Source organism: Mesoplodon densirostris, chromosome 12 (assembly GCF_025265405.1).
Source record: "Mesoplodon densirostris isolate mMesDen1 chromosome 12, mMesDen1 primary haplotype, whole genome shotgun sequence".
NCBI classification, from domain to species: Eukaryota; Metazoa; Chordata; class Mammalia; order Artiodactyla; family Ziphiidae; genus Mesoplodon; species Mesoplodon densirostris.
Genome location: NC_082672.1, coordinates 15,835,408 through 15,861,244, shown reverse-complemented (window position 1 = coordinate 15,861,244; position 25,837 = coordinate 15,835,408). Strand labels below are relative to the sequence as shown.

At 41.6% G+C, this 25,837-nt stretch overlaps 1 protein-coding gene across 3 annotated transcripts in view; it reads left to right on the top strand.

Moving 5' to 3' along the window:
• The first annotated feature begins 9,349 nt into the window (after positions 1-9,349).
• The window catches only part of PLEKHG1 (pleckstrin homology and RhoGEF domain containing G1), a 91,557-nt gene continuing 75,069 nt past the window's right edge, over positions 9,350-25,837 (top strand). For 2 of the 3 annotated variants that reach the window (XM_060115070.1, XM_060115068.1), the window contains exon 1: positions 9,365-9,772. In XM_060115070.1, coding sequence (XP_059971053.1) covers positions 9,365-9,772 — 408 coding nt within the window. Of the gene's footprint in view, positions 9,773-25,837 lie in introns of all 3 variants that reach the window. The other variant, XM_060115067.1, reaches the window with a different exon arrangement.

Genomic DNA, 25,837 nt, shown 5'->3' with positions numbered 1-25,837 from the left:
CCAACCGAGGTTGTGATTTTTAATTTCTTTAAATAACTTTTTCAGATTCTAAAAGTGATACACTTATTGAGGAAAAGTGATATTTACAGATAAATATCAAAAGAAAAATCATCCATTCTCCTATTTGGTAAAACCAGTGTCAGTATTTTATTCTATATCCTCTCAGTCTTTTTTCTCATGTGGATAATAAGTAAGTAGTATTTTAAATTCAAAATTGGGATCACGTTGTACCTATGTTTTGTAAACCACCCATATTACTCAGCTGTATATTATGACCATTTTCTACACATTTAAGGATTTGAAAGGGCATGACATTTAATAGTTTTATATTGTACTTTCTTGATGGATTTATTCACTCAGATCTCTATTGTTAGACACTGAATTCTCTTCCTCCTCTTTTTTTCTCTGAGAAAATGTTTAGTGCACTTTATGGATGGTTTACTTTCTCAGAGTGCTATTATTAGCGTTAGTGTTAGTTATCTGGATTTCTCCTCTTCTTCCCCCTCCTTTTTCTTTAAGAAATGTTATTTAGCCTAATCCTCCCTCTCAAGTGTGCAGAGATGTTTTGGGAACTGAGCGTGCTCAATGCAGATGGAGCCTGTGTGTGTAGCTATCATTGTTTCGTTACTGCCTTGAGACTGAAATTTCCACACGAACGGGAAGGAAGATGGAGCATAGATTATGATTTAATCTGAATTAAAAATAGACGTTTTTTAGTCTTTGGCAAAGTCAGTGATATATGTTTCATCATCTAAGACCTGGCATTAGTAGAATAGAGAAGAAAATCGCTATTTTGTGGTTACTGCTTGTCCTGTGATTCCAGCTAGGAATGGGCCATGCAGATGTGGCAGCCAGTGACTTGGTGTTGATTTCAGAGTAGGAGCTGCATCCCCACCGTTGGATGGCCCGGGAAAGTCATCTAGTCCAGCTGCCTCTCTTATGCGTGAGGAAACCAGAGACTCAAAGATTGCAATACAGGGCCTCCCTGGTGGCGCAAGTGGTTGAGAGTCCGCCTGCCGATGCAGGGGATACGGGTTCGTGCCCCGGTCTGGGAGGATCCCATATGCCGCGGAGCGGCTGGGCCCGTGAGCCATGGCCGCTGAGCCTGCGCGTCCGGAGCCTGCGCGTCCGGAGCCTGTGCTCCGCAACGGGGGAGGCCACAACAGTGAGAGGCCCGCATACCGCAAAAAAAAAAAAAAAAAAAAAAAAGATTGCAATACAAACCCCCATGGTACAGAGCCAGGGCACAAATGCAAATCCTCTGAAGGAGAAACTGTTATGTCATAACTTGATTTCTGGCTGGTCCTCTGAGCTCTTTCTGCACACACAGGTGGGCACATACTCATTCCTTCCCACACACACGCTATTGGCACATTGGTATCATGCACTTAATACAAGTAGCTTATGTTTAGTGCTTCATTTCCTAATCTCTGAGCTCTTTTTCTGCCCTCTTGTATGAATCTATAGCCAAGTATAAGAAATAATGGACTAGAAATCAGAAACCATAGTCTCTGATTCACTGTTCAGGTTTGAGCATGATGTTACCTAACCTCTCTATCTTTATTCCCATCTCTAAAATGTTCTAAAGGTAATGACACATGTGAATGAACTGTGAGCCCTTGTGTGAGGGGGAAGGGGTACGTGTTTTGTTTTGTTTTTTAAGGATAATTTTGACAGAAAGTTAAAGCACTGGCATATCACGGTAAGGCGGATCTGTTATAACAGAGGCTGTTCTGGTTATCTCTTGTTGCATTACAAATCACTTCAGAACCTAGTGGTTTGGAACAACGACAATCATTTCTAATCTCTCAAGGTTTCTGTGAGCTGGGAGTTCAGGCGAGGCTCTCTGAGGTGGGTCTGGCTCAGAGTCTCCCAGTGCTGCGGTCAGACGTGACAGGGCTGGGGTCATCTCAGAGGCTGCTCTCTCACTCATCTGGTGCCTGAGCTGGAAACTCTCAGACAGCAGGGGCCACATCAGCCAGCATCCCTTCAGCTTCTCTCTGCACATCAGTGGGGTCTCACCACATGGTTTCTCCACAGCACATCAGCTTCAGGATAACCAGACTTTTCAATGGGGTGGCTCAGGGCACATCCAGACCCAGTTATTGCAAGGCCCTTCCGTCTTCGTGCTCTGCCATACTGTAGGACATTGGTGTCATATTCATGGTTCAGGCAAAGATCCCTGCCACATCTGGGTCCCCATGGGAAGGGGGAAGAATGTGTCTGAGGACACATCCTTTACAACGCAAGGCAAAACTATATGCACAGGACGTCCCTGGTGGCGCAGTGGTTAAGAATCCGCCTGCCAATACAGGGGACACGGGTTCAAGCCCTGGTCTGGGAAGATCACACAGGCTGCAGAGCAACTAAGTCCATGCGTCACAACTACTGAGCCTGCACTCTAGAGCCCAAGAGCCACAACTACTGAGCCCGCCTGCCACAACTACTGAAGCCTGCGTGCCTAGAGCCCGTGCTCCGCAGCACGAGAAGCCCGTGCACCACAATGAAGAGTAGCCCCCACTGGCTGCAAGTAGAGAAAGCCCGCACACAGCAATGAAGACCCAATGCAGCCAAAAATAGATGAATGAATGAATGAATGAATGAATTAAAAAAAAAAACTATATGCACAGCTGGGAGGAGGAGTGATCAGGATTTCCAAATTCTGCTCATTGCTACTCTAGACTTCAAATACCTAGTTGGAGTTCCTCAGCAGGACAGTCATAGACATCAAGGGAATGTATAGTGCCCAGGACCAGTGAATAACTAAAATTATGTCGTTCCTTATTACACTCTCTGTGAAGAGGAGGAAATAGAGGGACTAAAGTAGGAGGACCTGTGTCTGATGCTTGAAAAGTGGACCCCCAGAGGGACATATATCTTTTCCACAGGTGAGAACTTGACCACATGGCCACATCTAATGACAGGAGGCTGGGAAGTGTGCTCAGCTGAAACTCTACTCACTAAAGAAGAAGGGAGAGTGGGTTTTGGTGGACAACTACCCATCCCCCTGAAAGCGATAGCAACCCACAGAGTAGCTTTATCCCCACCCCATAATCTCCTTCACCTCCCACACCAAATCACCTCCAAAAAGCAGATAGTAAAAGTAAAAAAAAGCTGTATTTACATGAAGAGCCTTAAGGGAATTCCCTTAGGTCCTCTTTTAACCAAACTGACATGCCTGTGACCTCAATAGAAATTCTGGAGCCACCACCTTAGCTAAGGCAATTTAACTAATATATTAGCTGCATTAATTAGGGCTATCTAACTCAATCCCTACTCAACTGCAGGAGCCATTGTACCTCTTAGTTTTCACTGACTGGATAGGAACCAGTTAGGAAATAATCTGAATATTTAGTATCAGACTTTACAGCCCAAAGAAATCTTTGCTTCTCTTTCAACCCCTCAGCTCTTGTTTGAACAAAAGCATTTTTGCAAAGCAGCTTTTCCTATCCTTGATCTTCTTGTCCAAATTTTTGCTTTACTGACTCTTCAATGGTAACAAGACTTTTTAAAATTATTTATTTTGGAAAATTTTTTAATTTACAGAAAATTTGCCAAGATAGTTAAGTGTTTCCGTACACCCTTCATCCAGCTTCCCCCAGTGTTAGCATCTTGCATTACCAGAGTACACTGGTCAAAACTAAGAAATTAACATGGTAAGAAGATTTTTTTACTTCTTCATTACCAAACAGCTACAAATAAAAATGAAAATCATGTTCCTTGGATTGAACACTCTCAGCAAAAACGTGTAATTGTAGCCTTGGACTTTCCATTCATACAAGAATCATGTTGGTATTTTAGAAAACCAAGAGGTTGATATCTGGTAGCTTTTATCTACTGAGCCCTTCACTATTAACCCAGAGATGTGTAGAGGAGAACTCCTCAAATAGTTGGTGTTGTCTTTGAAATATATAAATGAATATCTTTATAACTTTGACTCAAAAGTTTGTTTTTGGGGCTTCCCTTGTGGTGCAGTGGTTGAGAGTCTGCCTGCCGATGCAGGGGCACGGGTTTGTGCCCTGGTCCGGGAAGATCCCACATGCCATGGAGCGGCTGGGCCCGTGAGCCATGGCTGCTGGGCCTGCGCATCCGGAGCCTGTGCTCCGCAACGGGAGAGACCACAACAGTGAGAGGCCCGCGTACTGCAAAAAAAAAAAAAAAAAAAAAAAAAAAGTTTGTTTTTTGAATCATCAAGTCAGTTTACAGCTTTGAGACTCTACCAAAGACTGGCTCTATATTAAATGAACTTTGCTGGCTGATAGAATAACTTCTTGCTTATACTTTAGTCCCTCTATTTCCTCCTCTTCACAGAGAGTGTAATAAGGAACGACATAATTTTAGTTATTCACTGGTCCTGAGCACTATGCATTCTCTTGATGTCCATGACTGTCCTGCCAAGGAACTCCAATTAGGTGTTTGAAGTCTAGAATAGCAATGAGCAGAATTTGGAAATCCTGATCACTCCTCCTCCCAACTGTGCATATAGTTTTTTTTTTTAATTAATTAATTCATTCATTCATTCATCTATTTTTGGCTGCATTGGGTCTTCGTTGCTGTGTGCGGGCTTTCTCTAGTTGCAGCGAGTGGGGGCTACTCTTCATTGTGGTGCACGGGCTTCTCGTGCTGCGGAGCACGGGCTCTAGGTATGCGGGCTTCAGTAGTTGTGGCACATGTGCTCAGTAGTTGTGGCTCTTGGGCTCTAGAGCGCAGGCTCAGTAGTTGTGATGCATGGACTTAGTTGCTCTGCAGCATGTGTGATCTTCCTAGACCAGGGCTCGAACCCGTGTCCCCTGCATTGACAGGCGGATTCTTAACCACTGCGCCACCAGGGAAGTCCTGTGCATATAGTTTTGCCTTGTGTTGTAAAGCTCTCCTTGGGAGTTGTGACAGGGTGTGGTCGGCTGTGGCCCCATCAGTCTCCCCTTCGACTTGTAAACATGGTCAGAGAAGCATGGACTTTTCCTGCCAATGAAAGTTCTGCTTCACCCCTAAATCAGCCTCAGAGGCAAGTTAGAGCCAAGACGTGCTACTTTTGATTCTGACAGGGACATTCCAAAGGAGGGCAATTAAAATAGTGGACGTTTGAAGAGCAAACAAAGAAAAGCCGAGGAATTCAAGCTCTTTTGCCTAGAAAAAAATTAGAGAGGCTTGTCATGAAGTAAGATGTGTGAAAGTTATCTACATGGGAGCCATACAGCCATATTGTTCTTTTTATTGAGAATGGGACAAGAAGGAATGTCTTTATTTTGCTGGCTTTTAAGCTACAGTACTCCTAGTTGTAAGAATCAAGGCCCCTATACACGTGCTTCTGCCATCACCATCTCCAGGTTTACCAAGGGTCAGAAGGACCAAGACCCTCAAGGCGGGAAAATCAGCTTACTTTGGGGTATTCATGGTCAAAAGATCCCCTAACATGGGCCATTAGCAATGATTGGCAAGTTCTCAGAAGTTGCTATATTATTAGTACTGTGTTTGAGGTCTGGTAAGAAAAAGAGAGGTTTTGAGAAGGAGAGCAAAGCAAAGCAGCAAGTTACCCAAATGTTAACACAATCACCAACATCTTTCACTCAAGGCGAGGATAAAGCTTTCTTTCTTTTTTTTTTTTTTTTTAATTCATTTATTTATTTATTTTTGGCTGCGTTGGGCCTTCATTGCTGTGCATGGGCCTTCTCCAGTTGTGGCCAGCGGGGGCTACTCTTCATTGCGGTGCACGGGCTTCTCATTGCAGTGGCTTCTCTTGTTGTGGAGCACGGGCGCTAGGCATGGAGGCTCTAGCACAGCTGTGGCACGAGGGCTCAGTAGTTGTGGCTCGCGGGCTCTGGAGCGCAGGCTCAGTAGTTATGGCGCACGGCCTTCGTTGCTCTGCAGCATGTGGGATCTTCCCGGACCAGGGCTCGAACCTGTGTCCCCTGCGTTGGCAGGCGGATTCTCAACCACTGCGCCACCAGGGGAGTCCCGGATAAAGCTTTCTTGCTCTACAATTTTCTTTCTCGTGTTTCAGTTTATCATGGGAAGCCAGCTACCTCAATATCCAGTACACAGCCCTTGTCTCCCAATTCTGTCTTTGCTAACTCATAACGATATTGTATATTAACGAATGGAGTAAAAAAAGATAAACTTCAAATTGTATTCACCTCTTCATTCACTACTATTGGAATAAAGATTGATAAGGAATTAAGTTTAAATCTTACAGTATAATATAATTATCTAGAAGATTTCTAGATCAGCATTGTCCAACTGAAATACAATGCAAGACACGTATATATTTTGTAATTTTCTAGTAGCCACATTTTAAAAAGTAAGATGAAACCAGTGAAAATAATTTTAAGAAGATCTTTTATTTAACCCACTTTTCCAAAGTATGATTTCAACATATAATTAATATAAAAATTATTAGTGAAGTATTTTACACTTATTTGTTTCATGCTACATCTTTGAAAGCTGGCGTATATTTTACACTTAGAGCACATCTCAATTTGGATGAGTTGCATTTCAAGTGCTCAGTAGTCACATATGGCTACTGGCTACTGTGTTGAACAGTGCAGCTCTAGAGATAGATATTAATAATTGATGAATTGTATTAGGAAGAATAAGCCAGACAGAGTGGAAATCTTAAATTATTTTGAAGGAGGTGAGAACAAGACTAGACAGTTTTTATGAGGTACATTTCCTTATGTGAGAAAACTATAATTATCTATATAATCAACATAAAAAATGTTATCCATTAACAAATGCAGTCCCCTATTATATGCCATTATATGACCTAGCTTTAAATGTTTCACTTCTGTCATTGGCAGTTTTGGAAAGTATTTAATTTGGAGCAGAAAGCCCCAAATTGGCTAAATACTAGAGATACCAAATATCTCAAATATTCAATTTTATTCTATTCAGTTGGCACTCTGAATGGGCTGGTCCAGTGGCCTAGAGCACAAGGCCTGGTATTGGAACATATGGAGCCTTCCTTGGAACCGGGTCCAGCTGATGCTGGTATATAAGATTCATCCATGAAGGGATCCCTGTTGACCCAAGTATCATATCCCACTCTCTCCAGCCTTTGAAAGTATAAAAGGCACTATCAGCCCTAGCAGCCCAACATGGACTCCTCTAAAACATCTGGCAATTTTTTGTTCCTCTTTAATCCCTCGGTCCCAATATTGGCTGACTAACTTGGAGTGAAAGTAAGTAAAGAAATGAGACTCTCTGTTGTGTTCATTTTTCACCATCCTGATAATGAATATTTGCCCAGAGTGATGTTACTGTCAAATATGGTTTTCTCTACTGGAGAGAAGGTTGATTCTCATCTAGTCAGAAAATCAGAAGTTGTCCTGGAGACCAGTGTATCCAGATCTATGGGGAATAGATGATCGAGAACTTTCCAGATGCTCTTTCATATAGAGTAGTACATCCAACTTATGTTTGGTCCTAATTCATAGCCTCATTTGCCCACTGGGACCTTAAAGAACCCTTATATACTTATATAAGTTAGTGCCCATTCCTGAAAGTGACATCAACTTCATGGTTATGGTTGTGATGGATGCCATTGTGTGTCTGCTCCTAATTTGAACTGCCCAGGACTTTCTTAACACCAATCCCAAACATGGGTAAGCATCCTTTGCTGCAAACATACCTAAATGCCTGGCTGCTTCTTGGATTCTTCCAACACTCAAGTTGGATCTGGATTTTCAGCACAAGTGCCTTTTAACTACTATAACCAATCCATGTTTTATAGGCCATAAAGCTGTTACAGAGCAAGCAGAAAGAATATTGCAAAAGCTTTAAAAATTGGGGGCAAATATACCATGTGGTAGTGGTTGTGCTGGTAATTTACTGATATTCTGCACGATTCTTACCATTCCGTCTTGTTGACCCATTAGTTCCTTTATCTGATATTCATAATTTTAATAATTGCAGTATAATCTTGCACAAATATTTACCATGAATATAAACTATCTAGAAAAAGTCTGGAGGTTGAACGATATAGACTTGGTGGGTTCTTTTTTATTTTAGAAATATTGGTACCAGCTGTTTGATGAGCTTTATTATCGAGTCAAACCAAATTCATGTTCCTTTTGAAAAGACGATCATTAGTCTATATTCTTATTATTGTATTTGTCTTATTAGAACCTTCCATACCTAAGTTTCACTCTCTTATTTTTCTAACAAGACCTATAAACATGGATTTTGGTGGATTTTGAAATGAAACAAATTTCCTCACTAATCACTCTCTTTATTGCGAGGCATTTTGTTTCTGTAAACCTGGGATAGCATTGCTAGGGGGATACAGTGTGGATCCTGCCTTTCAAATGAAGAAGATTGGAATTTTGTGTGTTTCACCAAAATAGCTTCTGCAAGTTTAAAGTCCATGAAAGGTCTTTTTTGGACCCAAGATTTAAGTGCTGTTATTTAATCGCATGGTCACACTGTCATGGTATTGAACTCTGCGTGCAGTACGTGTAGTTCATCAAATATACTCCGTAACAGCGTAACTCCATGTATACCGCAAATGGAATGCCAGCTTTCAAGAATAGATTTAGAGAAATGTTCTGATGGGATGGTTAAGTTTTAACGGGGATGTGAGTCTCAATATTTTGGGTTTTCTTACCCAGCATTAGAAAATTATTGTCCATGTGACACTTTCTTGAATGCTGTGTACAAGTAAAGTGTAAAATTGTCAGCATCGTTAAGTAGTAGTGCTTCCAGGTTGGTAGCTTAAAATTTTGTGGAATTATAGTGGAATACTTAAAATCTAAAACAGTGCTTCTCAAAATACCATAAGAATCACGTAGGATGTGTTTTAAATACATAAGCCTCACCTGTGGTGCTTGTTAAAGCTCTAGATTCCTTGTGCCCTGAGCCCTGAGCCTTGATTTAGTAAATCTGGACTAATCTGCTTTATGAGTCATCCCAGGTGCTCACACTTTGAGGCCGTGGATGCAGTGCTTCTCGAACTTTAAAGTGTGTGCACGTGGCATTGGCGTCTTGGTAAAACGCAGACTGACGTTCAGTAGGTCCGAGGTAGTGCCGGAGACTGATTCTGATGCATTTCCATGTGACGCTTTAGAAACTCCAACTCTGCAACTCAGCGTCCCATGGGTATCTTTACATTTCCGTCTATACCTAACTTGCTACCTTTTTGCCTTTGACCGCGTAGATTGAGCTAGGTTTTAACCGCCTTTAAACTTTCTGTTTGATAAAATTTTAAAAGACTTGCCTACCTTGCTTATCTTGTCCTTTTTCTTATTTATTTTTTTTCATGTGTATAGATGTGCACCCGTTGCGTCTTGAAGTGCCATCAGCTCTAACACAAGCTCCAGATCCCCAAACCACAGCCAGGCCCTCCTGCTGCTCCCAAGAACGGAAAGCCATGGAGCTTTCCGACAGCGACCGCCCGGTCAGCTTTGGCTCCACGTCGTCCTCGGCCTCCTCCCGGGACAGCCATGGTTCCTTTGGCAGCAGAATGACCTTAGTTTCAAACAGCCACTTGGGCTTGTTTCCCCAGGATAAGGAAGCAGGGGCCATAAAGCTGGAGCTGATGCCAGCCAGGCCGTTTTCCAGCAGCGAGCTGCCGAGGGACGGTGCAGCCGGGCAACAGCACACGGACCAGGGCAGTGAGAGGCAGCCCCGGGCCCAGCACAGAGTGGAAACCAACGGGGCGACCAAAACGGGGGCAGAATCAGCCACCAGCCCCAAGCTGCTCTATGTGGACAGAGTTGTGCAGGAGATTCTGGAGACCGAAAGGACTTACGTGCAAGATTTAAAAAGCATCGTAGAGGTAAGGCAAATTGTCGGCTTTTAAAGTTTGTCCTGCAGGATCAACCTGTTCGCAAAATAAAGAGCAGAGCCAGGTGTCTTCTAAGATGCAGGAGTGGTGTGAACGTTTAAACAGATCATAACTTAAGAGAAACCCTAGGGCCATCCTCTCTGTTAACGATCCTCTTAATATTTGCATTCACGAATTGATTACATGCTAGGGGTAAGAATGATGATACCAGTGCCTACACCGGTGTGTTGTGTTTGTGAATCCTGCCCCAAAGGTCTGAGAGACTCGGGCAGAGAGTGGAGCAGACAGAGGATGGAGGCTTCCTGACTTGCAGGTGTCAGGTGTGTACTGACTCAGCCCATCAGGCTACCTTCGCCTTAATCACGATTGTCTCCTGGTGTCTGGAGCTTCCAAAACTATAGATGCCTGTGCCTCACCTCCAGAGACGGATTTCCTGGGCCTGGGGTGTGGTCTGCGGGTAGGAGGAAATTATGGAAGATCCCCAGGTGATTCTTCTGTGCAAACAAGCCTGGGAATTACCGTTTGATGCTGGTTTCTGTATTGGTTGGTATTTGAGGGAAGGTGGTGAAAGATAGAGAAAAACGCTGGGCTTGGTCTTAGACATTTACTTTTCTTTTATGGTAAGCAAGTTTGCATAAATTCTTTGACTCCCTGCAAATTGAACTCAGCTCAGGTACCAGATCGCAGACTCTGGAAATTCAATTATTAATTGGTTGTTGTTGTTGTTTTCTCTGTATCCTTTTTTTATTTTTTTAATTTTTATTTTATGTGGAAGTATAGTTGATTTATTCAGTTATTAATTTGACTTTGATTTAGAGTTAGGTTTTCAAGGATAAAGTAAGAATTACCAGAGCCACTCAAATATTAGTTCATTCTCAATTAATGATTTAAAATATTAGTATTAATAGTTCAAAGGCAAATTGATATTATTAGAAAGCTACACTCCCTTTGCTCCCTAGTATACTAGCCCAGATTCTTTCATGCGTTAGGGCCTACTTCCTGTTTTTAGACTTTTAATCTAAAATGTGTTTCAGAATAAAGTGGTGGAATATTTGCTGATGAGGACATTCTCCACCACATACATACATTCTTATAGCTTTAGGGGAAAAACAAATTCTAAGGCACAGTTTTGTGTTGAGTTCCACAAATGATCGAACCAGACACTGTCTACTAAAAATAGTTATGACATAACTTCCCAGTAAAAATAGAAAAATCAACTGATGCTCAACCAAAACAATATGTGATACCAAACGTAGAATAAACCAGGCCAATTGTTTCTTTAATTTCATCAATGATGTCATTTGTACTTGAGAAGAAATACCTGTGAAACTGCCAAAAATTTGGGAACCTCTCAGGAAATTTATGGTTGTCAAAGCTTTCTTTGGTCTGTCCTTTTTTCTTTCTTTCTTGGAAACTTTACCACTTCATCAAAACTCACCGTACTGACAGAGAACCCTTTAGTGACTAAGCTGGGATTCTGTGAACACTCTTTTTCTTTTTTTTTCTGAGGCTGATTGACAAACCTTAGGTGAGAGTAAGGTAAGATGTGTATGAAGGAAAACAGATCAAGACAGAATTTTTTTTCTAAAAAAGTTTCAGCAGAAGTTTTATTTCAAGCTCTCCAAGTGTTCTTGCCTTTTTTCCTTTATCAGTGCATTAGCCGTGTTTTACACTAGGGGTTAGTGGACTTTTTCTATAAAGGGCCAGATAGTAAATATTTTAGGCTTTCTGGGCCCTAAACTGTCAGTCCTAACTGCTCAGTCCTGCCACTGTAGCCCAGCAGCAGCCCCAGACACTATGTCAATGAAGGGGCGTGTAAGTTCCAGGAAAACTTTACGGCTGGGCTGGACCCAAGGGCCATGGTTTGCCAAGCCCTGTATTAGACTATGAATTTGTGCCTGCATTTCATCAACTGTAAAATGAGACTAATAATACCTGCCTTACAGGGTTGTTATTATGAAAATTCAATTTGATAACACATAAAAAGCTCACACGACAGCGCCTGCAACGTGGTAAGCGATTAATAAGTGGAAACTATCATCATCACGGGCCTCTTCTGAATTTGCTGGTTGAGAGTGAACAAACCACTCTCGACTGGCCCAGTTATAGCTGTCTTACCTGAAGTCTTTCACAAAAATAAACAGATTAGTAATTCACTACAGCAGAAATTTAATTAGGAGAAAGTAATTTAAAATGGGTGATTCCAACATTATTATTTTGAAGGCTATTAGATTATTTCTGAGGAACCCATGGAAAATCTGAGGTGACATGTAAGAGGGAGAGGAGAGATGAAGAAGGTTGTTGGAGGGAGGGTGGTTGGGAGAAATGTCCCAAATATAGAAGGAAGCACCGGGTAGGAAGAAGTAGATGCTGCTTTGCTCCAAAGTCACCGGGATGCTTCGAGTCACATCCCCTCCCCACCTAGAAAAGTGCAGAGTCTCTTCAGATCAGGATTGAAGCCTGATGCAGCCTCTTCTTGACACACTTTTGTATGTGACCACCTCTGTTTCTCAAGATCACAATTTTCACAAAATTGTGAAATTTTGTTTAATCTAGTTCTTTCCTTTATGGAGAGTAACCAATTATTTTCCAGCTTGCAGCAACCTTACCCAATAAAGACTGTTATGAGGGGTATTCTTTTAAAATACAAAGCGTCAACTCCTTTAAAAATCCATTTTTCTGGGCTTCCCTGGTGGCGCAAGTGGTTGAGGGTCTGCCTGCCGATGCAGGGGACGCGGGTTCGTGCCCCGGTCCGGGAGGATCCCGCATGCCACGGAGCGGCTGGGCCCGTGAGCCATGGCCGCTGAGCCTGCGCGTCCGGAGCCTGTGTTCCACAATGGGAGAGGCCACAACAGTGAGAGGCCCGTGTACCACAAAAAAAAAAAAAAAAAATCCATTTTTCTTGATCCATTTCTAACCTGTTTTTATAATTCTTTAGCTGAGTTCTCTAACATCCTCAATTTTTCAAATGCAGAATTTTTGGTTGGGAAAAGGGCTACTTAGTAACAACCTACCGTAATAAGCTCTCACCGCACAAAGAGACAGTTTGTTCATTGACTTTCTAAGCAAGAATTTTTCTGGAACAAAACATCTAATCATTTATAGAGATAACGCGGAAGTCATTTTTCACTTACGCAGTAGCACAGTTTCGGACTGTCCGCACTCTCTACTTTATTGACTTCCCACTAACTAATATCCTTCAATAATCAGTCTCGGTTTAATTAATTTTCCTGTAAGCGGTACATTTTATCTGTAGTATATCCTATCCCTACATAATCCTCACCACTCAGGTTTAGGTTTCGTTCTTAGAATTTATAAAAAGAAACATTTTTGTGAAAGGTCATTGATACATACACTGATTTAGAAGATGTTAGTACCGTGTGCTTTGATAGTTCAACATGGTACCAAACAGCATCAGAGTAGCTTATTTCTGAGAAGAGATCCTGCTGACCTTTTCTGGGCAGTAGGATTCCCAGATGTTGGTTACAAGGCAAAGGAGGATGTGTGTCTTTCTTTCCCTATGTAGAGACATTGTATTAGAATAATCCCAAGGGCTTCCCTGGTGGCACAGTGGTTGAGAGTCCGCCTGCCGATGCAGGGGGCACGGGTTCATGCCCCGGTCTGGGAAGATCCCACATGCCGCGGAGTGGCTGGGCCCGTGAGCCATGGCCGCTGAGCCTGCACGTCCGGAGCCTGTGCTCCGCAACGGGAGAGGCCACAACAGTGAGAGGCCCGTGTACCACAAAAATAATAATAATAATAATAATAATCCCAAATATATTGGTATTTTTTTCTTCCCCATGCCATTTAGGAATTCAAAAATGAATTCCTAATGCTTTCTGCAAACTTAACTGAGAAATGTTAGTGTTCCTATTGCTTTGGTCTTCATCCCTTGCATCCTCCTCAGACCCTTTTCTCTGCCCTCCCATCCCCTCCCCGTGGCTACTCCATCCTCTGCTCCTTTGCCTGACATCCTAGTGATTTGCTTTTGTTCACTTGACATTTGAGAGAGAGGGAGAGAGGTGAGGTCCTGACTATCACCCATACTGAAAGAAACAATAGAGCTGTTATTTCCATGTCTATATATGGCTCCTAATAGCATTCACAGATAAAATGAGATAATAAGTATGAAAGCAAGTTTTAAAAGTTAAAAGTAAAATCGCCAATGATACGATTTGTGGAGAGGGAGAAATTCATAGCTGGAAAGTAGGAAATAAGGGTTTCTTTCATGTTTAATGGGACGTTAGATTGACTGAGCAGAGACTCTCATGCGTAGAGGGGGTTTCTTTAATCTTTCTAAATAATCTATAAAAGAGCCTTTGACAGTCTCATAAACTTGGCCCCAGATAGAGTTCATGGCCTGTTTTAACCTTTTTAGGAAAGTTTTTAAATAATTCATAGCATCATGTAATACTGTGTAATTAGAAGTTACATCCCTACTACAAAATGGCATCTTTGAAGTATAAGAAATACTAAATTAAATCATCTTTTGGGATGCTGAAGATGTGTATTTAGTGAGGAAAAAGTGGGTAAAATATTAAAAGTAACGTGAGTTTATTTTTTTTTCTATCATATTCCAGAAAGCTAAAATCCTTTTCCAAGCACCTTTATCCTTGCAGTGTGTTAAAAAGTTAAGAAGTGATTATTATAGCTTTACTGTGTAACATTTAAAGAGCCAAAGCCTTAAGCAATCCTTGTTGAAAGCATTCAGCATTGTTCAAAAGCTGTTGCTACACAAGGATTATACTGTTGATCTCCAACCCCCAGCTCTTGTACTTATTGGTCGACAGGGACTCTTTGTTTATCGTGTGATAGTACAGACAGTGGCAGGGCAGGTGGACGAGAGAAGGATGCTTTTCACACACTTAGTGACATGAAGCACATTGAAAGCTATTCTGCCTGTTGCCATAGCTTAAGGAGGCTGCCCTTAGCACCGGAGTTATCCGTTAGTGGAAGGAGAACTCTCACGCTTGGAAGCGAGCCTCTCCCAGAGCTGTGCAGAGTGAATGAAGGAACCCCGTGATCAGGCCCAGGGCATTTGTGCAGTGAGTCCACCCTTGACTCTGCCTGGAGACTTAGGTCTTAGGCTGGTGAGGTGACTAAGACTTGGATAAAATGGAATCTGAGTGGGCTTTTGTCCTATGCCACCCCTCAAGGGCAACACTGTCAAGCTTGGAGGTGGTTTCTCTTGAAGCCTGGCTTCCTGTGGATTCTGTTGGAGAGATAAGATGTTTTGGTGTGGAAAGGTCAGTTTATGTCTCTGCTACTCTTTTCCCTTGGCCGTGAAAGGCTGGCTTTACATGGGCATTCCCTGGACCAGCCATAACTGCTTAGGATACTTGACAAGAGGAGAAAGGTTTTGAATCAAGGGAAAAGGCTGTTGGGATGTGGTGAACTGTCATAGATTTTATTGGCTTTCTGTTTGCAGATGTCCTCACTCACTACTTTCTCTCCAGTTTAAATAACATTTATTAAACGGGCACTTTTTATGAGTTTCATTTAGACTAAGATTTTTTGAATATTAAGGGAAGTATGTGTTCAACGCTAGAGTGTAGGACTTGTCAGGGATTGTTTTTAATGAAGACTTATTATGTGGGTGGGTTTAACAAAGAATTTACACTGTAGTACTTGGCATAAGGTAACGTACTTTTTCTTTTACATGGCATTTGAGCACTTTTGTTTGAATGGGTCTATTTTTCCTTCCAAGGACTTTTATCATGGCGGGTGAATGAGATCTTTCCTAAAACCATTTAAGATCTATGGTAATTTGGAAGCAAACCTGTTAAGTAGTTTCATGCTTATGTAGAAGTTATTCCTCAAATAGCACATCTAACCACTGTACATGAGCCCCCCAAGCTTCACTTTGACTGTTTGTTTCCATGCCTCTTTGTTGTTGTTTCGTCCCTCTCCTTCCCTACCCCATCCCACCCTACTCTCATCTCCTGTCACCTTAACAACAACAGAAACTTAGAAGGTGAGAACATAGTGATTTTGAGTGTTATCTCTTCTACTGGCTGCAGCCTAATATGGGAGGGAGGGTAGGGACCTGGCCTTTTAAGTCTTTTGTCCATTTAGAATGTTCTGATCATACCTTATGATTAATTGCTAATGAACATCGAACATAGGCCAAGGTGGGCAGCATTTAGTAAAAGCAAAGTGAGTTGAAGTTTGCAGGGTTGCTGTGCAAAAGTAGCTGTGGGCTGTTCACACAAGTTCGTGTATACTTAATGAATGATGTCAGTTTATTTCCTCCAAATCGTTCTGGCTAGATCTTGAAGCAAAACTTAGGAAAATTCATCAAAATAACGATATGGGTCAGATTCTTCTGGGAGCACGGTAGACAGTGAGTATCACCGACGTGAAACCTTAAGCTTTGTGACCACACCCGCCACCTCAATGAATCCGAACAGCTGTAAACATACTTCATAGCTACCACTTCTAAATTTTCTAGATATGTGCCTTAATATCAAAAACACCAAAAAACAACATTAACAGCAACTAATATTTGAGTACTTACCGTATTTCAGGCACTGCATTAAGCACTTAAAGCCTCACCCACAGCCCCATCTTGTGGGTACTATAATAATTTTCTTATTTTTAGCATAAGAATATTGCATGTACAAAGAGTAAAGGAACTGATCCAGGGTCTGTAAGTGGTTAGTGGTAGAACTGGAACTGGAACCCAAATTTCACTCTAAAGCCCCTCTTTTACTACTTACTACACTGTTATTGTAAATCTCCTCTTATTGTCTAGCAGAGGGCTCAGAGATTTTCATCTTCTTCTTAAGCTCTCTAGGGCAGGGTGTTGCAACAGCAGGACAATAGACATTTGGGTCTGGATAGTTCTTGGCTGTAGGGGATAGTCATGTGCATTGTAGGATGTTTAGCAGCAAACCTGGCCTCTACCCACTAGATGCCAATAGAACCACCACCATCCCCACTCATGACAACCAAAATTGCCTCTAGACATTGCCAAATAGCCCCTGAGGGACAAACTTCCCTTGGTTGAGAACCACTGTTCCAAAAATTTGGAAGGCATAATGTATAATAGTAGGCTAAGCCACAGTAACAAATAGGCCCCAAATTTAGTGAATTAATACAACAGAAATTTCTCCTTTTACAGTCGTGTATGTGTGTGTTCAGGTTAATGGGAGTTGTGCTTCTCCATGCAGTCATTCAGGAACCAAGCTGATGAGGCTCTGTCCTGTTCAGCACGTGGCTCCAAAGGTTGTGCTGGGGTCTGTGCCATCTCAGCTAGAAGGGCAAGAGGACATGGAGACATGCATTGGGGAATGGGTGGGGGGTTCTGGGACAAGCATAGAAATGGCTCACCCCGTCTCTCATTCCACATCAAACTCTAAGTTTGGAGAAATAGTCTAGCTATGTGCCCAGAAAAAGTAGGAAACATTTTTGTGAGCAATTGCCAGTGTATACCATGCATTATCTATATCTGAAACATTCTCATTGTAAAACCTACACCATGTATACCACCATCACGAAAAGTAAAAATAAAAATACACGAAGGGGCTTCCCTGGTGGCGCAGTGGTTGAGAGTCCGCCTGCCGATGCAGGGGACACGGGTTTGTGTCCTGGTCCGGGAAGATCCCGCATGCCGCGGAGCGGCTGGGCCCATGAGCCATGGCCGCTGGGCCTGCGTGTCCAGAGCCTGTGCTCCGCAATGGGAGAGGCCACAGCAGTGAGAGGCCCGCGTACCGCAAAAAAAAAAAAAAAAAAAAAAAACGTGAAGAAGAAAGCAGGAAAGATTTTGATGATGCTTACTGCCAAGTTTATAGTTACTCTCTCTACTAAATAACCCTATAGAATGGTTGAAATGGAATTCTTCATTTAGGACCTGGAACAGATTCAGACCAATGTACCTTCTCTTGTTCCTCCCCTCTTTCATGCCTCCATCACCACCACCCTCTTTTTCTCCCATGATTCCTAATGCCCTCTCCTCTTTTATTTTTGTAGTTTTTCCTATCCATATGACCTGTCAACAGGGCTCTTTGGAATTATTGAACATAATAGGTAGTATTTCAGTTTAAAAAGAGGCCTGCTGGGTCTAGCATAGTTCAAAGGCAGGGATGGTACTTCTCTTGCTAGCGTTCTGGAAACCTCTTGAGTAGACTGGAGTCAATGAGGATAATGGACTGATGCCATCAAACCCTTAATAGAATGATGATGCTTGGAAGCTGCAAGTTTATTGCCACACTGATAAAGTTTATAAGAAAATTGAAAGCCCTCCTTTTCACTGCCCTGCCCTTCTCTTAGACTCATTTCTGTAGCTATTCCGAGAAGCCAAAATGAGAATTATGGACACTTGAAGAAAAAGTAAGCAATGAAAAACCTAATTGTTGAAAGTGTTTTAATACATTCTTGGGCCTTGCACCCCCTAAATCAACTGACCTCATTATGGATGGTTTTCCATAAGAAGTTGAAGTCAACTTGCATCTTTCCAGAGGTGAACTTGGAGAAAGTAAATTTACCATTGATAAATAGTAGTCTATTTAGATTGTTAACCTTTACCTGGAGTACACTTTGCAAATTACTAAGAACTCTGTAGCAATAGCATAACGAACACCAGTTGGTATAATAATTATGAATTTAGTGATGTTCCTCATTGTCTCCTTAAGAAATACTAAACCTCAGGTAATGGAAAAGTCACCTTTGCATTCCTGACAATCCTGACTTGTGACTTGCTTCTTTATTTTTTAAACTTATTTTTTGTGACTTGCTTCTTGAAGCTTGGGGCTGGAATCAATAGTTGAGGTCAGTCCAAAGATGTCCAGGCTTTGTAGGACATTTTTACCAGGTTGCAGGAGTTCATGATCTGAGAAGAGATTATAGTTGCAGATTATTTTTAGCTTCCATATCATAAGTCTAAGACCCAAGAAAGAGAGAGTACAGATGATAGAGGTAAAGAGCTATATGAATTTCAAAGGTGCCTACAATCAATTCTGCTATAATTCGACATACGACATATGTGCTCCTAAAAATTACTCACTATGCAAAATCATGAGGGAGAAATGGAAAAATAGGTTCCAAGCACAACACTCAAAAACATCATCAGTGACACAAAAAAAGAAAGATAGGAATCTCACAAAAATGGAGACAGTTTTATACATGTTAAATGGTTAAGAAATATATACCTTCTATAGTAAATATGATACTTTACCTCAAAAAAACCCCCTGAAATTTCTTGTGGGAGCCAACTGATTCCCACAGCTGCCACCCTCTGTGAGAGGAAGAGAAAAAGAAGGTGAGAGAAAAAGAGTGAGAAAAAAAGAACAGTAAAGAGGAAAAAGAACAGGGCCTCCCTGGTGGCGCAGTGGTTGGGAGTCCGCCTGCCGATGCAGGGGATACGGGTTCGTGCCCCGGTCCGGGGGGATCCCACATGCCGCGGGGCGGCTGGGCCCGTGAGCCATGGCCGCTGAGCCTGCGCGTCCGGAGCCTGTGCTCCGCAACGGGAGAGGCCACAACGGTGAGAGGCCCGCGTACCGCAAAAAAAAAAAGAGGAAAAAGAACAGAGAAGGAAAAATATAAGGTAGGCTAAGAGGAAGGAGAGAAAAATGGAAGAGAGCAGAAGCCATGTGCAGGGTTGCAGGGTGAGTTATTATGAAGTAGGTTTACCTAACATCGATGCAAAACTGATACACGTGCTGTGGATGGGTGCGGCTTTGAGGCACACAAGGTGGACTGAGGTGGACTGAGTGGTATGTATTTGAGGTGTGTGTGTGTGTATTTGTATTTGTGTTCCTCTGTTGCTCTTTGGAAGTGGCTGTGCTTTTCTGTGCTCACCTAGTGTTTATCGTGGATGCAATCCTGCCTAAGCAAAATTCGGAAATTTAAGTTCAAGTTACTCCCTAGTATGTTAATCATGTGGGAACACATTCATGTTTTCAAAGCAAATGTTAAAGCAGAATTGACTGTACTTATTCTCTGGGGTATTATGACTTGTTACAAATAGGTCTCACCCCTCCCCCATCCCCTTTGCTCAGACCAGAAGATTAAAGAACACTACACCTGTTGTCAAAAAACATGATCTTCCATTTATGTTAAGTAGGACTAATAAAGACAATGACAAATATTCCTAAAGCACTTTTTATTTCCTCCCTGTAAGAAAAAAATGGTTTAAGAGAATTTCAAGCTCTCCCAGCAATTTGAGACTTTATTTACATTTCTGAAAACTAAAAAATAAATTTTTTTTACCCTAATCTGGGACCAACAAATATGATTACTTGAAAGTGGAGTTGTCAGAAATTTTTCTTTTGCTGAAAGGATTTTCACAATTTGGTCAAATACTCTTACACAAACTATAGCTCTTGCTGTCTATGAAACTCATTACACCAAGGAGAGGTAAGGGGTAAATATTAGTGTATTTCTGATGATAAAACTAGAATATTTTCCACCTGCACTTGCAGATTCAGAGTTAGACAATGTATTAAAGGAAAGGATAGACTGACTTACAGATATAACTGAGCACATTGATTTCTTTTGCGAGATCAAGCATTAAGAAAAATACCTGCAACTAAAAAGTCCCTTCCCATTCTATTAAGCTTTTTTTTTTAAGGCAACATTTTGATTTTTGATGAAAAGTCACTTCAAAAACTTCAGTTAGCTCAGGTGATCAAGTAGCTATTACTATTGGTCTGCTGAAGAACTGCTAATATATTTCAAAGACTGCCTGTAGGCACAATTCTATTGAAGATTTGCTAAAACGGGTCATGTTCAGTTGGGGTAGAATTATGCTGCCTTTTGGGTGTGTGCCATCTTGAATATTCAGTTATACTGAGTGGGTAGAAAATATAGAATTCAGGAAATTGTGTTCAAAACAAACCAGCCTTCAGTTGGGAGTAGTTTCCCATGGCTGGAAATTTCTTCCAAAGAAAACATGTTGCTTACACCTTGTGAAACTAAGCACATCAAAGAATCTACCCAGGTCATTTGACAAGCCTAGAGCAAGTTGATGTGAAGCAACCCTGCTCTGTAACACCTAGAAAAGGAAGAGGTAGATTGGGCTGATGTGGGACTTGTCAGCCTACATAGCTTAGTAACCTGTTTTCTGATCATTCATGTTTTCAGTTTCTCCTCTGCCCACCAAGACTACTCTGCCACTTAAGGGGGATAGCATTGTTCAATACAGCAGCTCACATGGAATGTTTTATATCTTTTTAAAACTGGTAAAATATACATGACATTTATTATTTTAACCATTTTAAGTACATTGACACTGTTGTACATTGAACTACATGACCATCACCACCTTGCATCTCCAGAAATTTTCTGTCACCCTAAATTGAAACTGCACACCCATTAAACACTAACTCTTCATCCCCTCTTTCCTCAGCCTCAGGCAATCCTTTTTTCATTTTTAAAAATTGTGGTAGGGCTTCCCTGGTGGCGCAGTGGTTGAGAGTCCGCCTGCCGATGCAGGGGACACGGGTTCGTGCCCCGGTCCGGGAGGATCCCACATGCCGCGGAGCAGCTGGGCCCGTGAGCCATGGCCGCTGAGCCTGCACGTCCGGAGCCTGTGCTCCACAACGGGAGAGGCCACAACAGTGAGAGGCCCGCGTACCGCAAAAAAAGAAAAAAAAATTGTGGTAGAATACACATAACATAAAATTTACTGTCTTAACCATTTTTAAATGTCCAGTTTAGAGGCATTAAGTACATTCACAGTGTTGTGCAACCAGTCCCTAGAATTCTTTTCATCTTGCAAAACTGAAACTCTGTACCTGTTAACCAGTAACTCCCCATTCTCCCCTCCCTCCTTCCAGCTCCTGATAAACGCCCTTCTACTCTCTGCTTCTATGAATCTGACTACTTTTGATACCTCACATAAGTGGAATCGTACAGTACTTGTTCTTTTGTGACTGTTTATTTCACTCAGCATAATGTCTTCAAGGTTCATCCATGTCATAGCACATGTCAGAATTTTCTTCCTTCTTAAGGTTGAATAATATTCTGTTGTATGTATATATCACATTTTGTTTCTCCAGTCATCTGTTGGTGGATGCTTAGATTGCTTCAAATAGCACAGAATTTTTGATTCAGTAGAATCACACAAAGTTTTAGAACGGGAAAAATAACTCAGGGAAGCCTAGCTGACCATAGATTCTGAAAGGGTAAGGTGTGTTGGTAAGTTTTCTATTCCTGGCAATCAGCACTGCCTTTGACACTTACTAGGCCATCAGTAGATATTTGCTGCATGAATTATCAAGTTCTACCCAGTCATCTTTATAGGTGAGGAAATGGAGATCCAGAGAGCCAGGTGGTTTCTCCAACTGGATGCAAATCCTAGTTCTGTCACCTACAACCTTTGATCTTGAACAATTATTTAACTTCTGTAATCTTCAGTTTCTTCTTCTTATAAATGAAAGGTATTGCATACCTCATAGGATGTTGTGAGGATGAACAGAGGTAATGCCTGTAAAATGCTTTGCACAGACCTGGCACAGCGGAAACTCTCAACAGCTAAAAGCTGTTCAAGTCCAGACCCTGCAGCTAAGTATTGGCAGTGCCGGGACTGTATCCATTTCATTTAGAAACAACTAGAAAAATACAAGAAGCATTCACTGAGTTTCCCTTACGTACCAATTAAGGAGGGTTCTCATACATACTTGTTAATGAAATTTTCTGGAAACACATTACATTTACTGCCCAGTTTTCTACATCTCACCCATTGACAAGGATGAAATTGACACGGATACGTGTGAAGGACGGAGCTTGTCACTTCTACATCCAGCCACCACATAGTTTAGACAAAACCAGAGCAGTGGTATAGAGGGGAAGTGGGAACAATTAGGGTCACTTCCTGAGCAACTTCTTGGGACATGTCTGAACTGTGGCATTACCTTTTTTCCCCTAGCATATATATAGGTAGCTTTTTGAGGATGAGAAATTGTTTCCTGCAAGACCAGAGAGTCTGGGCTAGCCCATTTGTAATAATTAACAGATAAATTGATACTCTAGGACCCCTTGCTAACTCCTGTTCTGAAGTAGGTGCTGGCTGTAAAGTTCCAGGTCCTATTTGAAAGGAAGAAGGTAAAGAAGGTTACTGATAAATTGTATAAATTTACTTCATATTCAAAATTATCTAGAATGTTCTAGGTATTACTTTTGGCAAGAAAATCCACTAGAACAAAATTCCTACTTCGAAGATAGGACAAAGTAAAGCAACATAAAGATCCCGTATGAGAACACACAATTAACTGGTCATCAGCTAGGCTCATATCAAGGATAATAAGCCCTCAGAGACAGGATCAAGGGGTTATTATTTGAGCAATTAAGAGCTGTCACCTAAGAAATCTGGTTAGGAAGAGCAGCTAAAAACAGGATTTTTCTAAAGCAGAGGCTGCACTTGAGTATCACCTGGGGAGCTTTTACAACTCCTGCCCCCTCAGGTGTAGCCTGGACTAATGAAATCTGAATCTCCCAGGGTAACATCACTTTTTCTTAAAGCTCTCCATATTCCAATAAGCAATCAACATTGAGGTCCACTGTCCTAAAAGGGATTTTTCCCCCTTTGTTATAAAGCAAACAATAGACATTTAAAGGCAGCACGAATTACCCCACCCACCCCATCCCCTGTGATGAAGTGGTGAAAATGAAGAAAAGCTAGAATCTGCAAGAACTGAATCCAAATCCTGACTCTGCCATTTCCCTTTGTGATCTTGGATAAGTTACTAAACTTTTCTAAGTTTCAGTGTTTTTACCTGTAAAATGGGAATAAGAGGATTGTTGTGAAAATAAGACTATCCGTGCAAAATGCTAGCACCGTGCTAGGCATATAGTAAGCAGTCAAGTGAGAATGATTATTAATATTATCATCATTATTATTAATATACTTAGTATTATTTGGAAAGGCCAGTAACTTCTGGTACATTTAAAAGTATCATAATATTGTTCTTGCTAATCTACGTTAAGGTATTATTTCAGAAAATTATTTTAACTTTGCAGTTTAAGAAGGATATATATTGTTTTGATTTTGTTAGTTTATCTGATATACGTACATGTAGTTGGAATTTATTTCTAATATCGTACAGGGCTGCCAGGGATGCAATGGCAGAATGAAATTATTTCCAGAATTTTGACGTGAGCTGAGCTAAACTGAGATTGATGTAACGGGCTGAGCACTGGTCTGGGCTCCAGTCCCACGCTGACCGTCAGCTGTGTGCCATGGACAACCAACCAGGCTGACTTCAGCTTCATCCTCTGTAAATGAGCCTAATTCAAGAAGCCAGAATCTAAAGATGACTAGAGATCTCATCTCCTCCAACCTCAGCTCTCAAGAATGTAACTAGGAAATCAGGGAGCCCTTTGAGCAGCCAAAATAGATATTTCAAATGCCAAACAGTAAATCCTGTGTCTTTACCCAAAGAGAGGCCCCAAGCTCTCACTAAGAGCCTATTTACTCTACATGTTTAAAATAAGCTTAATTAGGGAATTCCCTGGTGATCCATCCAGTGGTGAGGACTCTGAGCTTTCAGTGCTGAGGGCCCAGTTCAATCCCTGATGGGGGAACTAAGATCCCGCAAGCCGTGCCGCACGGCCAAAAAATTAATTAATTAATAAAATAAGTTTAATTATTTGGTTTCCTAGCCCACAGCAAGGGGAGGGAGGGAGCGGGAGGGAGTGGATGTGATGAAACTAAGGAAGCAGAGGAAGAACTCCTTAGAAAATGAATTAAGGTAAAGCTCTTTAGAGTGGATGCAAACTCACCTTCTCACACTGGTGAATTTCACTTGTGAATTACGCCCCAGAGCATAACCTGAGTCCTTACTGATGAGCCTGACTAGCAAGAACATTTTTTATTATGCTTAGTGTACATCTAAAATATATTGCCGGATGCCTGGTCTTCGTATACCAAGTGATTTTTTAATTATGATAACTGACTTTTTATTGAAGTATAGTTGGTTTACAATATTGTGTTTAGTCTTAGATGGACAGCAAAGTGATTCAGATATAGATATATTCTTTTTCAGATGCTTTTCCATTATAGGCTGTTACAAGATGTTGAATATAGTTCCCTGTGCTGTATAGTAGAACCTTGTTGTTGGGTTTTTTTTGGTTTGCTTGTTTGTTTTGCCGTACGCGGGCCTCTCACTGTTGTGGCCTCTCCCGTTGGGGAGCACAGGCTCCGGATGCGCAGGCTCAGCGGCCATGGCTCACGGGCCCAGCCACTCCGCGGCATGTGGGATCTTCCCGGACCGGGGCACGAACCCGTGTCCCCTGCATCAGCAGGCGGACTCTCAACCACTGCGCCACCAGGGAAGCCCCTTGTTGTTTATTTTATATATAATAGTGTGTATATGTTAATCCCAACCTCCTAATTTATCCCTCCCCCCAGCTCCCGCTTTCTCTTTTGGTAACTATAAACTTGTTTCTCTATGTCTGTGAGTCTGTTTCTGTTTTGACTTTTTAAATGTTTTTCACTGTTGTAAAATATACATGACATAAAATTTACCATTTTCAAGTGTACAATTCAGTGGCAATAAGCACATACACAGTGTTGTGCAACCATCACCACTATCCATTTCTAGAACGTTCTTTACCATCCCAAACAGAAACTCTGTACCCATTAAATAATAACTCCCCATGCCCCCTTCCCCAGTCCCTGGCAATCTCCAGTCTACTTTCTGTCTGTGAATTTGCTAGAATCAAACAATAGTTGTCCTTCTGTGTCTGGCTTCTTTCACTTAGCATAATGTTTCCAAGGTTCATCCATGTTGTAGCATGTGTCAGAATTTCATTAATTATAATTAACTTTTAATACTTAGAGAAAATTCTTATACAATAACTCATCCCTTAACAAAAGTGAGGTGACCCTTTATAAAAAGTGAGACACATCCTTACTCTGTAAGAAGGGGGTGGTATGAAAATAATAAAGGCATGATGAGAAGTTACAAGCATCTGTCCAGCCCAAAGCAAAATGGAATCTTGTTCTGAATGTTTTTGTCTTGTTAAACTAATATAAAAGAGTCCCTAATGATTCTTGTGCTTGAATCGTTGACACACACGCGCATACACACACACATGCACACACCCCAAAATAGG